At 42.2% G+C, this 15,922-nt stretch overlaps 2 protein-coding genes across 7 annotated transcripts in view; one reads left to right on the top strand and one right to left on the bottom strand.

Moving 5' to 3' along the window:
• B3GNTL1 (UDP-GlcNAc:betaGal beta-1,3-N-acetylglucosaminyltransferase like 1) overlaps window positions 1–15,922 on the top strand; it is a 108,230-nt gene that overhangs the window by 89,479 nt on the left and 2,829 nt on the right. For 5 of the 6 annotated variants that reach the window (XR_009279032.1, XM_058852161.1, XM_058852159.1 and 2 more), the window contains exons 9-12: window positions 480–615; window positions 9,177–9,245; window positions 10,409–10,483; window positions 12,910–12,996. Coding sequence is in view for 5 of the 6 variants with exons in the window: in XM_058852161.1 (XP_058708144.1) it covers window positions 480–615; window positions 9,177–9,245; window positions 10,409–10,483; window positions 12,910–12,990 (361 nt within the window). In the remaining variant the exon portion in view is untranslated. Of the gene's footprint in view, window positions 1–479; window positions 616–9,176; window positions 9,246–10,408; window positions 10,484–12,909; window positions 12,997–13,832; window positions 14,184–15,922 lie in introns of those variants that run through there. The other variant, XM_058852160.1, reaches the window with a different exon arrangement.
• The window catches only part of TBCD (tubulin folding cofactor D), a 117,018-nt gene continuing 115,478 nt past the window's right edge, over window positions 14,383–15,922 (bottom strand). The window contains exons 40-41 of the mRNA XM_058852154.1: window positions 15,452–15,536; window positions 14,383–14,744 (exon numbers count right to left, since the gene is read on the bottom strand). Of these exons, the coding sequence (XP_058708137.1) occupies window positions 15,489–15,536 (48 nt within the window). The 3' untranslated portion in view covers window positions 14,383–14,744; window positions 15,452–15,488. The remainder of the gene's footprint in view (window positions 14,745–15,451; window positions 15,537–15,922) is intronic.

The following is a 15,922-nucleotide window of genomic DNA, read 5'->3' as shown; positions in this document are numbered from 1 at the left end:
GGGGGCAAGCTGGACTTCTAAATCTGAGATTCCAACTTCACATCAGCCAGGGAGAATGGTCCCAGGGGCAGATGGAGCAGGAGGAGCTCAGCTTGGGTTTAGGAGATGCTTTGCCTGTGTCACTGCAGGGTTCTAGAGCAGCTCACAGGTGAGTACAGGTGTGGGAAGGGTTGAATTTCATTACCACAGCTGCAGCTTTTCCTATTCTTGTGATCTGGGAGGGTTCTTGAAAATACAAGTTGTTTAGCTACTGCTTCCTATCTATCTGAATGGTTTTTGTCTGAGAACTTCCACAGAATTTCTTGTCTACATTTCCCTCAGAAATTTCCAGTCTAATGTTGTGATGGGATTGTTTTTTTGTATTACATGAATCACTTTGGTCAGGTTTACATGTAGGTGAGTGTGGACATGTGCATCTAGGTCTATAATAATGCTAAGTGTTTTGGGGGTCAAAATCTGCCCTTTTTCCAACTCTCCAGGGGAACCATCTGGAATCACCGAGTCAGGTTTCTTGAGGACAGAGTCCTGAGCTCCTGGACATCATTCACCATTTGGAATGCTGGCAAGCAAGGCAAGAAGCTCTACAGAAGCTTGTCACCAGCTAATCAGAAAAAGGTGAGCTGGAAAGTAACATTTGTACAAATGCACTTCTTCCTTCATATTCCCCCATGATACTTCTCATCTAACACAGCAAAATTCTCCTAAGATATTTTGTCCCCAGGTTGATAATTAATATAAATTGGGGCGATTCTCAATATTCTGTGTGATGAATTTCTTCTTTTAAAATGCCATGATATTTTATTTAGGGCTTTGGTGGGCATGGAGAGCAAGAATTGCACCATGTTTCTGCTAAGCACAGCAGAGACACAGCTGTAGTAGGCAGGTACTCAGGGTGAGTAGAGCAACTCTTTATTTGGGTTGTATGGTACTGAACTGCCTTATCCAGGGTCATCCATACCTGTGTAATATTTGCCCAGTTCCAAAGTGGATACTGGACACATCCCTGGTCACTGTGACTCCCTTTGGAAAGTTTGATTGCCAAAAACAAGGGTTTGGTGTGGGCTGAAAGGGTGAGTAGAAACTGCTGGATGTGGCTGTCCCATTCACAGTCAGCTGAAAATGCTTGTATTTGGCAGTGGCAGATATTTCTCAGGATAGATTTGTCCAAGAGTCTAAATACCTTATTTTTATAGCATTTTCTTGTGTGCAATAACTTTGTGTTAGATAAAGGCTGTAGGGCTAATGTCAAATGGCTGTTTTGTATAAAGAGCCACAGAACATTCATTTTATTGCTGCATGTGTTTTTCTTTCTTAAGAATATGGATGGGAAGACAAAATGACAAATACATATAAAAACCTGATTGATGTTGTGGCCCTCAGACCACACACATCTAAAAAAATAGAAGACATTTGTGTACACATAGTTAGAATTACTGAATAGGCATGGGAGACTCTGAGGCAGTAAAGGTACAAAGCAAAAACTGAACTGAATTTCCTGCTTGATATTCCAGTGCTCTTCCAGTGCCATCCCTCAGTCATTGCCATCATGTGGCTGTGGGTGAGCTGTGTGAAAAGATTTGAAATGCTATGAATCAGTTGCTTTGTTTAGAGAGGACAGCCCTGTCCATTAAATATGATTTTATCTTGGTCATGCAGTGCAGTGTGTACAAGATTTTGGGGGGTTTATGGAAATATTCTCTTTCATTGCTGTTTGCTGAGCTCCTTTGGAATTTCACTGACTGGCTGTGGCCACTGGGCTGACACTCAGTAACCACTGTGCCTCTCTCTCCTTAAAATCAGGAAAATTAGACAATTAATTCCAAGGGAAGGGATGGCAGCTTGTCTGGTAGATTTTTGAGATGTTACAGAAAAAAATAGACTGTGTTGGTTTTGTAGTGCTGTCTCACCATCTCAGGTGTTGGGATTTTGTTTGGTTTGGTTTTCTAGCTGTTTTTTTGTACCAAGCCAAAATGGAAATTGGTGCTAAGACAGAGCCTCAGGCTTTGGGTACATCTGCCACCTCCACTCCTGTTCAACACAGAGTGACAACTTTAAGATGTCACAGCAGAGGGGATACAAAATGCAAGAAGAAACCAGTATTATTGGGGTTTTGTCACCTTCCTGCCCAAGACCTCAAGCCCAGCTCCTTTCCTGGGGAATGAGCTCCATGCCCTGCTGACCTTCCCAGAACATTTGCTTTGGCACTGCTCAGCCTGGGACACTGTTCTGCTTCTGTCAAGGTTACACTTGCACATATTCCAGCGTGGTTTGGTTGGATATAGAAATTCTGCACTGAGCATTAACCCCTGAGTCACTGGGTTCAGCAAACCCACTGCCAGATGCAGTTGCACGAGCCAAGTGTGGCTCAGTTTGCACAGGTACTGCAGAAAACTGCTGTAAAATGCAGGCACGGTGATCCTTAACACCTTGTACAGAATAATCAAACCATCCCCTCAGTCTGATGTGTTGTCTGAAGTATTCAGGAGCCTTCTCAGAAACAAAGATAAATTGCTTCAGAAAAGGACTTGTGTCATCCTAGGTGAGAGTAGAGGCTTTTGGATGGTTGATCTCTGATTAAATCAGTGTTCTCTGTAGTAATTAAAGCACTAGTTTTAGATATCTGTTCACAATTATGATTGGCACTGTAACTTCCTAGCTTTTCCAAAAGTGAGATCCCAAATCTATCCATCTCAGCCAGAATTGAAACTTAAATCATGTCCTCGTGTTTCCTATCAGTCACTGGCACAGGGCTCTAGAAACAGGAAAAACATCTCACTTCTCCAGGAGCTATTCGAAGAATTATGCTGCTGGAGTTTCAGAAAATAAATTAATATAATTTGCAGTAGGTAATTCATGGCAGTTTTCATTTTATTCCAAATGAATAACAGTAAAAGGCCAGTAGAGAAACTCCACATGATACTTTTCCTCAAAAATCCTTCAGGTATTTTGTGACTAATCTCTTTCCAAAGACTTTAAAATCCCATATGAAGAAAGGTTGTAAATAGTTATTGCTTCATCCTTTCCAGTCCTGAAAACAATAAAATGCTTTTCCTGTCTCACCCTTTACAACCAACTTGACAAGATTTAAGCTTTCATATGTTCTGTTGTGATAACACCAGAGATTTCATATCAGTTTGAATCTGCAAGTGGAATCTCTGAATGAAGACCCTGAAATATGAATTCATCAATTATACAAATTAGACACCTTTAAAACACAAATTCAGAAGCCTCTTAGGGTAAAAGGTGATGTATTACCTCCATATAATTACCATTTTCTCCTCTTGAAGGTCCAGTTGTGTAAAACAGTGTGATTTTAAAAAGTCCAATACCTTTGGAAGTGCAGGTGAGATTGCCAAAGTTAGCTGTATAATTTAACTAAGATTGAACTAAAGATATGTATGCTTTATTTATTAATTTATTATGACAATTAGATTCTATATATTATTTCATTATTACATTATATATAATAATCACAATGACAATTATAGTTTATTTATAGATATAAAAATCTCTTAAAGTATAAAGCCAACTAAAATTAATTTTAGACAGAATATAGCTGTCTAAACTTAGTTTTAGTTGGTTTTATACTTTAAGTCAGTTTAGGCTTCTGAAAATTTCAGCTGTGCTCTGTTTGACTTTTATTGAGATGCAGAATTTCATCAGATGTCCTGACTGACTTTGGCTGGAGTGTGGAGTCACTGCAGGCTTGTTTTCTCAACTGGCACCAAGTACCTGTAGAAAATTTGGGACACATACTCCTAGGATAAATAATAACCCCCCCCAAAAACCTACCACATGCAGCTTGTATTATTTTATAATTTCGAGAAAAACCTGGACTCTGCTAAATCCTCAGGAAGTGAATTAAATAATTTGAACTGTCAGGCTTAGGGTGTGTAAGAAAACATCTTTTTCAAAGAAAAGAATGTTTCTAGTATTTTTAGAACCTGGTAAACAAAGCAATTGCATTTCTTATGCTGACGGGGTCTTTGTGGGATGTTTGAAAAGCCCAGCTCTGCCCTGTGCCAAAGAGCTTTGTTTCTTAGAAAACAAAATTCAGGCAATTCCAGGAAGCAGCAGTCTGTCTATGTTCATACTCACTAACAAATGATTACTTTAGTTTGTTTGGAAAACAGTGTGAATGTGAATTATGGTTATGGTAAAAGAGAAAAGGACACCTCAGCAATTCTCCCTTTTCCCTCAGCCATTGTAGGTGAATATTAAAATGATGCTTTGTCTCCAAAGGAGTCAGGCAAAAACCCAAGGCTCAGTATTTTTGCTAAACAGCAACACATGAAAAAAAATATTCCACTAGTAGATTTTTTTATGAATTAATTACCATGATCTCAGTATTCTTAGGGAAATTCTGCTTCCTGGCTGTCCCCTTCTTGAGTCACACTGCTGACAGTGGTTCAGTATTAGCATTTCTGCAAGAATGAAGTCAAACAGACCTTTTTTTGTTTAAAACACATCCGTTGTGTCTATAATTTGCAGCTGAAGATGGAAACCAAATGTTTTTGGGATGCTCCATGTGCCTGGAGGGTTTCTGAGCTGTCTTGTCTGCTCTTTTATTCTCCATCAAACTTTAGCTAAAAGAAGAACTTGAGCATTAACATTTTGTGTCATTTCCGATGGCTGAAAAGAGCATTCCAGTGGCTCACAGAGAAGCAGGGGAAAGCACCAAATGATCATCAGCTCATCAGTGTGCTGGGAACAGTGCTTGTACACAGCCAGGCCATGCCATTCCTCTGTGACAGCCCTGTCTGCTGGTGGCAAACAGAAGAAGTGTTTTGAAGGCCCTTTTCCCATTTCCAAAATCATCCACTGGTTTCCCTTTGCCTTTTTCCATGAGCAGCATCACCAAATTTTATGTTGCAGCTCTGGGCCTTCAGTTCATTCCCACAGCCAAGGAGAGCTCAAGTTTTGTAGCATTTTAACCATTCTAAAAGTGTGTGAGTGGCACCATCAGAGCCTGGAGTGGGGACATGAAACATGAATAAAGGGGAGAATATTACACCCACCTCGACAGTGGAATGGCAGTGTGAAAGGAAGTTTAACTTTAAGCAAGTTAAATAGTTATCTATTTAAACTTGCATTGTAATGCTCTCAGTTACTATGTTTTGACATGAATGGCCAAAATTGATTTTGCTTTTGCAGAGATGTATATTAACATGCTCTCAAGGCTTTCTACAAGCTTCAATGAAAGAATTATAAATAGGAGAATTAAAGAGGGTTCACTAGAAGTTTAAAAGAGATGGGGATGTGGAGGGAATGCAGCAGGGAAGATCTGCTCAGTAAGATTTTGTAGGGTTTGCAGGTTGTCTCTTTGAAGGTGACTCTGAGGAAACCAGCTGATGTTGTGAGGAGGGAGAAGTCACAGTGTGCAGGTGACCATTTATTGAAAGGTTTCCAGTTTTCTGTCAGATTCTACTCAGTTATTGACTCTCCCATGTGAAACTTCCCTCTCGTTCAAAGGGACCTTGAGAATGTGCTGATTACAGGTTGTTGTTTTCTGTAAAATGGCTGTTACAGACCCAAAGCAAACCACAGGTGAAAAGAAGATAGGGGAATAAAATCCTGTGAAAACCATTCACCATAAAAGGACATCATTAAGCTGATGAAATCTTTCAGTTTTTCCATTATGAAATCTGAGTGGAATGGGAAGTGTGAGGAAACATTCTCTGCAGCAGCCAAGCAGTCACACAGGAAACAAACAATTAAATAGTTGTGCAATCCCAGCAGAGCTCAAACAGGCAGGTAGTCCCAGCTGCACCCCAAGGCACTCTTGTGTCATTCCTGGTCCTTCCTTCCCAGGTTGGGCACTGGAGAAGGATCTGCTGCCATTAATCCTCTTTTCCCCAGGGAGGTCTGATAGCCCCAGCCTGGCCCTGCAGAGCCCCTGTGTTTATTAGGAAGAGCCAGCCAGAGAAGGGTTTTTATCTTCCTCAAAAGTGTCTTCCCCTAGCAGAGGTTGTTTCTGAGTAAATCTCTTATCTTTCAAGCTATGTAAACTTTCTCTTAAGAGAGAGAAGGCGATTTCTCCTTTTCCCCTTACACCACTGTTAATGGAAGTTGCAATTCATATTTATAAAAATGACTTACAGTAGTTCCATAGCTTGTCTCTAGCAGACACCCAGCTGCCTCCCCCAGTTCTGAGCTGAGAGAATTAGCAGTGTTCATTCCTTTGGCAATTTTTAATTGTGCAGATTTTTATACAAGTGATGTTCAGAACAAAAACATGTAATAATTCATATATTTTATTAACACTGAAGTGTGATCTGAGGACTCAGAGGTACTGTCAGAGGTATTGCCAAAGAGTAATTTTGCTAAAAGGGGGGAGAGAAAGTAAATTGAGACTCCTTCATAGCTTTATAAATTGATGGTTTCTCACAGGGAGGCAGGAGTTCATGTGTGGATAGATGTTCTTCATAAAAGCTACAAGAAAGAAGCCCATTAATGCAGGAAAATAAATAGGTGTCTCTGGGTTTATCCTGATAGTGTATAAAGTAAACAGCTCCCATAAGCCTGACTTCTCCTTAACAGGATAAACAACTGTGCCTAAGTCCTGTATTTAGACTCCAAACATAGCTTTGCTTTAATTGGAAAATAAATAGTTTGTGTCAGAAAAATAGTTGACTTCCATTTTGGCCACCCACATGGTGTGCAGCCTGCAGAAAAATCACCCATTCAAGTCTGACCTGTTTTATACTGCTGTAAATACCAGATCTAAGCTGCCTGAATCACTGAGAATTACACAGGGAAATACCTCAGTGATAACAAATAAAGGGTTTGAGTTCTTTCCATCTTCCAAAGGAAATCTGTCACAGACTCACCTGTGATATTTTTTTCACAGAGGGGTTTTGTGTGGGTGGGAAAAGGACAGAGTTTTCTACACCCAGAAATTGAAGTGATTGCCCAGGGTGAGAGAGGGTTAGAATTAATGGCAATTTAGTGATACAAGAAATGGCTTTGGAGAGAGATTGTTTACAGGGGGATGCAGTGACAGGACAAGGTTTTAAACTGACTGAGATTGGATATTAGGAAGAAATTGATTCATGCTGAGAAGTTCAGGCACCAGTCAGGGGTTTCTGTTAACTGGGTTATAACACACTGAGGGTGAACAAGTTTTTCTGTTGTTTTTTGGGTTTTTTTGAGACTTTACAACACAGATCTTGCAGCTGAATTCCCAGTTAATGACAGAAAAGTATAAATAGAATTTCCTTGTGTCATAAGTTTTGGTGGTTTATTTTGGGTTTTATTATCTATAAGAGCATAAGCAGCTCCAAAAATAGTTTCATTTATTGGACAGTAAGTCAACATATTGAACTGTATTTGTTCCTAGAACTCTGTTGGGTTGACACTGAAGGCACATCCTGCTAAATATTGTTTATTATGATCACAGCTTCTAGGACAGTAAAACACAAGTGGCAGAACTGAGATTTGCTGAATATTGGAGAATTTTAAAGGTGCTTAGCACAGAATGAAGAGAATACAGCCAGGGAACTTCTCTTCCCACAGTGACTTCATCTGCTCACATATTTATAGATCTGTGTGTGAACACATCCACACCATCTGATTTTCCAGCTACAACAAAGCATTGCAGTGGGCATGGAAATAGGGCCAGGGATGAAAAGAGTATTAATCTGTGAAAGAGCTGTTTGTGTGTGTTAATCTAAGCCAGCTGCACCAGCCACAAACACCTTGTGCAATGTCCAGCACCTTCCCGAATTCCCTCCTTCCTTTCCATTTCCATTCCAGTGCTGACACAGGGTTAAAGTCAGTGCAATTTCTGCATCAGGATCACCCAGAGCAAATTCTGGATGTGATTCCTCACTCACACAGCCCCACTGTGGAAATTCTGTGTTTCCTTAAGGTTCTGTTCTTCCTTTGGTGCCTGTTTTTCAGCAACCTCTTCTCCAGGTCTCTGAGGGGTTCCAAGGACTGGCCCTGCCCACCCCTCCAGTTTCTCAATTCATTTTCCTCATTGCTTGGGCCACTGGTGCTTTGCAGCCTTATTTGCAGTCCCTTGATGCTTCTGTTTGCATTCTCTTGCCATTGATGTTTTTAATGAAGGAAGTGATATTATGGTATTAGAAAATCAGTGTTTCCCTCTAGACAAACAGAATGAGGTCACTTTAGGTAAAAGAAAACCATCTTAATCACAGGAAGAAAATGTGTGAGAGAGATTTTAGACATGGAAAGCTAGCCAGCTTTTTCAGCCTTCTCTAACTTAATAAATTAATAAACAGCTGTTTGGCTTTTCAGATTTTCTCAGCAGTAAGTGTTGTTAATCAATTTTTAATGGAGCAATTAAAAAGATATGAAAGCTGCTATCCAGCTTTCACCAGAATAATTGATTTCTGTATGACTTTAACTATCTCAAGCGTTCTGCTTCAGCATAAGAGCTCAATGTAGATAATATGAATAGATCCAATGGAAGTCAAAGGAAAACATAGCCATGTTTATTTTAAAAACTCTTGCAAGATGTTCCTGGCAACCTAGTGGCTCAAAAATAAAGCCACTGTGTATTTTAGATGGCAGGCATTTATTCTGCCTGCATATTTATGAGGAATGCAAATAAAAACCCATCTGAAATATCTGGCACCTAGGGCTGCAAATAATGCTTTCATAACTCTAGTAAGAATAAGCAAAGCAAAGTAGTAATTATTTGTGTTTAAACATCAGATCTGCTGAACTTTTCAGTTGAAAAATTCAAGTCCATAACCATAGGAATTCCCAAATTTGGTGTGCTGTGCCCTGGAACTGAGGACAAACAGGGAGGTAGTCCCAGTCCTGAGGTGTCTGGGGGTGCAGTCCATGCTTGGGGTGGACAAGAGAGGTTTTTATTCCATCTCATCTTGGGTTTTAGTGGAAGTGCCAAAACAAGGAGATGGTCTCTGGTTGAGTTTACTCCCTGAGAACGGGGTTGGTGGTGCTCCCTTTGCAGTGACTTAGATCAGAGTGTGCTCATAAACAACTGCAGAATTTCTCAACTCCTTAAGATACACAAAGGATTTAAGATCTTAAGATACAGAAAGGATTTAAAAAGGGTTTAAGCTCCAAAGGAGGCCCAGGGTGCTTTACCCCATTCCTGTGTCCATTCCCCTGCCTGCAGCTCTGCTCACAGATACATTTCAGGTGAAATGCTGCTATTGAAACATTCTGCTTCTGTTTTCCAGGTAACTGCATTTTGTGATGTCGATGAAAAGAAAATAACAAAAGGATTCTACACTTATGAGGAATCTGAGGTGAGTTATAACCATTGCATTCTTTATTGTGATCTAGAAGTGTCCTGGGGAATGTGATGAAGGAATTTGTCACTGATCATGTATGTTGTGTAGCAGCCCATTTTGGTAAAGAGGCCGTGACAGAAGATTGGAGGGCTGGGAATGGACACTGGAATGCAAACTGGAGCCAGGGCTGTCAGCTTCACACTCAGTCAGTTTAGAAAGACAAAAATACTTATTCTGAAAGGATTCTGATGATGGGGTGAAAGTCTTCACTGACAGGTTTGTCTTCTGAATGGGAGTAGAATTTGGTTTATGATGGATAATGGGAAAGGAACCCTCAAAATTAAAAGTTTTCCAGCAGGTTATCTTGTGAATCAAATTACCCTCAGTTTGCCAGGGGTAAGGGGTGAGGTATCTGGGAAGGAGGGACAGGAGGGCCCCTCCTCAGGCACAGTTTGTGCTTAACCTGGAGTAGCTGTTCAATTCGCTGCTGGGAAAACATGAAGTGCTTTGAGCTGCATGGAAGCAACTGGGAGTCAGCATTTCACTGCCCAGCAGTTCAGTAACACTGTCAGTATGACTGACACAGACCCTGGGCTTTCATCTTCCCAGAACAAACCCATTTTCTCAGATCAGCTGTAAAGAAGATTGTCCTGCAACTGTTGTGAATCCTTAGAAAATCCTGCAGCTTGGCTCCATGGTGAAGTCCCAGTTGACCATAAGTCCTCTGACAACTCCCAGCAGCAGGAAAAGCTCCTCCTCTGTCTCTGCTCTTGTGCCTGCTCTGAGGGCACAGTCTGAGCTCACAAAAATGGCAAAAAATTAACCAAAAAAAAGAAGGAACATGGTTTGTTACGGGACGGGCTATTGAAGCTGCATACCTTGCTATCAAAGAGGGAATTGTTTGGGAAAGGGCTGGAAGTGCAGTTTGGAGGTGAGGAGGAAGCAGTGAAGCAGTGAGAGCTGCTCCTCTCTGCAGCAGGAAGCTCCAAACTCAGATCTGGTGTCACTTCACACAATTACACTGAAATGTGATGGGCACTGAAACAATGGGCAGAGAATGAGCAGGGTCTCTTTAGCATCATGGTTCAACATGGTTCATCTTCCCTTTTACAGTTTAGCAGCTCCTAAAACCAAGCTAGCAAGTAAACTGAATTCTTCTGTACCCCTTCTTCCTGCAGGAGAGACCAAAACCCAAAATTCCAGTGTGTCACTTCAGGGACGCGACTCCGCCCTTTGTGATCTGTGTGAAGCTGGTGAGTTCCACCTTTGGCTTCATGAGCTGCACTTGCTCCTTAGGAAAATGAGTTTCTATTTACTGTAAGTGGCTTTTCTCAGAAGCTTTTGCTCTACAGCTGAATGGCTTTTTTTTTTTTATCAAACTGATTGCACAAGGTATTTTGGGATTTAAATCAGTATTGGGTAAAATTAAGAAAAGGGAGAGCTTCTGTGAAGGAGCTGAATCTGTTGAACTTCCTTGCTCAATACCAAATATACCCCAATGAGCACATGCACTCAGCCTCCTTTGGGCCAAGTATTTTGCAGCCCCATGTATAGCAAAGGCTTTCTTTTAAATCAGACCTTAAAAGCCATTTTGTTTGGCCCTGCCAGTTGTGAAGCATCTTCTGTATCTGACTGTGGTAACTTATTTCAACTGGTTTAATTGCCCTGATAATATAATTAGAAGATGATAACCAGCAGTTCTGCTGCTGCTATAACACAGAAGCTTTAAAACAGCAAATACATTGCAGTGGTGAGCACCAATAAAAACCCCTCTGACAGCAGCTAAAACCTGCAGCTCCACACAACACTGACATCCTAAGGCTGTGCTGGATCTCTTCTCCTCTGAACCTCCTCTCCTCTGCTCCAGCCTGCTTTTAACTTGGCACTCCCAACCTCATCATCAACTCAGCCCTAACTCAGGGTTGTAAAGCCAGCCTGAGAGTGCCTCAGGGCTTTGTTGTGTACTGTTGGTTGATAAACTCTTGGATCAGCAAGTACTATTACAACTAATTTAATTTTTCATACTGCATATAACAGTGGGTGGAAGTCCCCAGACAAAACATCTGTGCAACCTGTTCTAAAGCACATTTAATCTGTGAAGCCCTTACAATGAGACTATTATACAACATCTTGTCTGCAAACCCTGGTCTCTGACTTCAGTTGGGATTTCAGTCCATTTTTCTTTTCATGGCCACTGAGCATTTTCTGCTTGCTTATTCTTTACCATCCAAAGTTCATCACCATTTTCTGAAGAAGGCAGTGTGCTTTAAAGGGCTTTATTGGCTTTTATTTTGCTGTTTGTGGTAGGGGATTATTTTTCCTTTTGATACAGACAAAACCTGCATGTTTCTATGCAGCTCTAAGAGGGTGATTTTGGGGATTAGATGTGTTTATTAAGTGGGTTGTTTACAAGAAGTGACTCTGTTGGCCAAGTACTTGGAGCAGCTTGGGCTCATTTATTTTTTCAGGCAGTTCCTCCCTTGTGATCACTGGTGTGGTTTTGGTACCAGAGCAAATCCTTCTGGAAGAAGCAGGCATCCTCTGATCTTTGCTCAGTTTGCATTTTATAGTGGCTTCACAGACAGCTGGAGCTGGAATTCTGCTCTGTGTGTCTGAGTTTTTGCTGAAGAGAATGGAAGTGTGGCTTTAGCTGGTCAGAGCACTTCACCCAAGGGTTTGTGCTCCCTGTTTGCTCTCACTTGGAGGTAAAAACAAACTTAAAAATGCTGCATTGAGCCCTGGCTTGGCTTGGATTCCAGTGGCTGGAAATGAAAGGGATTTTTATTTTTCTGTCATAGTAATTGAACTGGTTTGATTGTATAAAGTTTTCAGAAAATTGGTGGTTAGATCTCTTATTGTACAGCCCTGCCTGGTTTGTCCTGTGCTCTGGGAATGAAAGATTTGTCTTCAACTCTGCCACTTTTTTAGCATCTGGTCTCTTATGTATTTTTTTAACCCCTCTATAAAGCAGGTTATTTTTCCCAACTCCTTCAATTCCAGTTTCATTTGGACTCCATTTCTGTAACCTCCCATCCTGAACATTCACAGTTAAAACTTCACCCTTGCTGTGCTGGGCCAACCACACAAACACAAGCAACTGCTTCATCCCCCACCTGTGGTGTTGTCATCGTTAATTTTTGGGGGTTTCTCGGTGCCAATCTTTAAGATCAGTAATTAAGGATTCCAGGAAGACCCCAGTGCTCAGGAATGCTGAAGTTTCCCTGTTTTCCTGACATCACTGAGGTTCCTCATGGACCAACTGCACCCTGTTCCTGTCCTGATAACTCAACTGGGGCCCAGAGCAAACACCTTTAACTCTGCAGAGTATTTCACCTGCTTGATGAAGGGCTTGTGTTATCAGACAACTTAATCAGTGCCCAAAATCCACCCAAAGCACTTGTCCAGCTCACTCCCTTGGTCCATTTTCTGCCCATGTCTGGGTTAGCAAACACAGGAGCAGAGCTGGGCTGAGCAGCTCTTTTGAGGAGGTGTCTGGTATTTTCCCCACACTGATTTGAACACTTAACTTTTCAACATACCCTGAATTTTTGAGTAGAAACTTTCCTGAGCCTCGGTTTATTTGTTTAGTTCTGCAAATGGAACTTTTTTCTGTGGTCTAAAGAATCAGTAACCCAACCTGAAATGAGTTTGATCTCATTTTCTTCTTCTTTCCTCACAGGACTTGACAGGTGGAGCCTTTGAAACAAACCTGGACACGCTGAACCTGAAGGAAGGGGTTGATTATTATCACTTTAACTAAACCAAGGTGAGGCAGTGCTACTGAAGTGTGCAGCTCTCTGTGTTTCTGGGTGCAGGAACACCAAATTCTTCAGGGATTTAGAATATTTGAGTCATTTGTGCTTTGTTCATTTAATCTTTGGGCTGAGTAACCCCTTTGTAAGGGAGGTCACAGTTACAAGGGGATAATGCTGTGTGCTGAGTTTTACTGTTGCACATCACTCAGCTGGAGTGGGAAATTTTGTTTCTAATTTTAACACCCACCAAGCACAGGCCATTATTGGGTTTCCTGAGCACTGAAATCACAGGGAAGCCTCGGGCAAAGCCTGAAGAGCTGCAAGTGCAGAGTTCTCTGTCCCACACTGCTTGGAGCCCTCAGCCCTTCCCCGCTCCCAGCACATTCTCTGAGAGCTGCTGGTGTTTCCCAGGGCTCTGCAGAGGCCAGGGCTGGTTCAAAGGGAGCATCCTCAGCTTTGGGGCTGTGTGAGAAGCACAGCTGAGGCTCTGGCAGCCAGGTGAGCCCAGCTGCAGCTCCTCACCATTTCCACTGCACCTTCCCACAGCTTGGGCTGTTCTTGCAGCAGAGACCTACAGGTGTAACTTTACAACCCAAGATCTCTCAAGAACGTTCTAGAAAGTTCCCTTTGAGTGGCAGTGGGGCAGCACAGGGGCTGTGGGTGAAGGAACATTTCCTCCTGGGGTGTGTGCAGCACGTGGCCAATAGCTCTGCTCAGTGGGAGCTCAGTGAAACAGTCAGTGAAGAACCCTGAGCTCCACTAATTCCACCTGCCAGTCCAGCTTGCAAGAATCCTTAAGAAGTGTTGAATAAGCTCATTTAAAGTTACTTTCTTCAAAACCAAACAGAATCTGAGCCAGCCAGGTTGGAGCGTTGGAAGTGAGCACCTGCAGTTTGCAACATTTACTTCACAGAGAAACTGGCTTGGTTTTAGCTTCTCTGCCTAAACTTTTCCTTCCTTTCAAATTTGTAGAGAAGTGTCTGTGTATACACACAGCCACTGTTCAAGTGTTGGGATAGTGGGATTTAATTACAGCCATAAAATAACAGTGTAATTACAATATGATTTGGCCTGTGCATTTGACCTCCCCATCCCACTGATCTCACTAAAGATCAATTTTGAAGCTATTTCATTTTGTAAGGGGTAAGAAATGAGCTGGATTCCTGGCAGCTGCTTGAAGAACTGAGTCACCTGCTTCAAAACTGAGTGTACCACAAAAACAATTTGTCTGCATCAGTTACATAACGAGCTGTTAGGAGAGGCTTTGACATCAGCTGAAGTGAAGCCTGGGGTTTTTGTTTGACTGTGACATTGGAATGACAGACTTTTCCACAGAGACACTTGATGCTCAGGATGATTTCAGCATCACTGAGTGTTGCCATTCTCACTCTGAAAAATAAATCTTGAAGAGACCAGTACAGCAGGTCAGGTTTAATACTTGGTGTGTGTAGAAGCACAGGCTTCGTTCAGTCACAAACCACTGACACCAAACCAGACAGGTCAGTGTGACAGAGCATGACAAGAACCTGCCAGACAGCAACATTAAAAATTGAAAACATGGAATTTTGGTTGTCTTCCCGTGGCACATCTGTGCTTTCAGACAGGCTCTGCCTCTCCTGTGCAGCAGTGCAGCCCTCAGCTCTGCTGAGATCCAGCATGTGGGGATCCAGCCATGGCTCAGCCTCTTCCCATTCTGGCAGCACAGGAACCACGAGCTCCAGGACAGCCCAGCAGCCAGGGCTTCTCCTCATGCTGAGCTCTGCAGAGAGAAAGAAAAGGACAGGTCATGTGGAGCAGGTGTCTGGCATCGCTGTCCTGGCACTGTCCCAGCCAGGTAATTAACAAACCTGAACAGCAAAGAAAATGCAAAGCTCTCCTTTTAGTCCTTTTAACACCATGGTCTGAAATGTCCTCCAGCAAGATTTAGTTGTATTAAATTTAAAGGAGTAGAAAGTGTTGATTTCAGCTGAAGCCAACTTCATTCAGCTTTTTATCCTGCCATGCTTGGCCTCCTCTCTCAGCTCTCAGCTTCTCCCACCTGAGCTGAGCTCTGGCCACTGTTGGGAGCAGCACTGGGGACACAGGGACAGCTGGGACAGCTCCTCCTCCTCCTCCTCCTCCTCCTCCTCCTCCTCAGTGGCACAGTGAGCTGCAAGCTCAGCTCTGGGCTGGAAGTTACACTGACTGCTTATGCTCAGGGGAGCAGGAGGGAGAGTTCCAAACTGAGCACAAAAGATCCAGATCCCACCTGTACCAGCTCCAGGGAGATACCTGGACGTGTATTTGGATATTTCTTATTATTTTGTTTATCATAGAGACAGTTTTCTCCTTAAGCATCAGTCTTCTCTCAGCCTTCAATAATTAAGAATTAAAATAAGGAGGTTTTTTGTGATCAGGGAGTTCATCTTGTAAGATCTCTTATTTTGAGCATAACAAAGCAGCCCCTGGAGCACGTTCCCACCTCACCTTGGTCACCAGCTGGGGTCGGGGCACTTGCAGCAGGTCACAGAGGCAGTTTCGTCTCTCCCTCACCATGGGCAGCTCTGCTTCCCTGGGACAGCAGAGGTTACTTCAGTTAATTCACATCCATCCAACTCCCTCAACTTGATAGAAAATCTTTAAAAGCAACACTCGGGTCAGTTTTCATTCTAAAAACAACTCTTGTCTGGGCAGGAGGCTCAGAGTCTTGTTTTCCAGAATTACAAAAATGTTAGCTGAGGTTTCTTAAAATTGTACTAAAAGCAGATGGTAAAAACTGGAAAATGAGTGAAGAAACTGCTATGAGGCAGCAGGAGGTCTTTGAAGGGTATTCACAGTGTCTTAAGTATGAGTCTTTAAAGAAAGATAAATATTTATATACACACAGTAACCCATATTCTTTAAAACACAAAAACCTCTTCTAGAACCCCTACCAAAGCAGAAAGTTCTGTACTTCTG

Source organism: Poecile atricapillus, chromosome 17 (assembly GCF_030490865.1).
Source record: "Poecile atricapillus isolate bPoeAtr1 chromosome 17, bPoeAtr1.hap1, whole genome shotgun sequence".
NCBI classification, from domain to species: domain Eukaryota; kingdom Metazoa; phylum Chordata; class Aves; order Passeriformes; family Paridae; genus Poecile; species Poecile atricapillus.
Note: the sequence above shows the minus strand (reverse complement) of the source record. Positions and strands in the feature narration are given on the sequence as shown.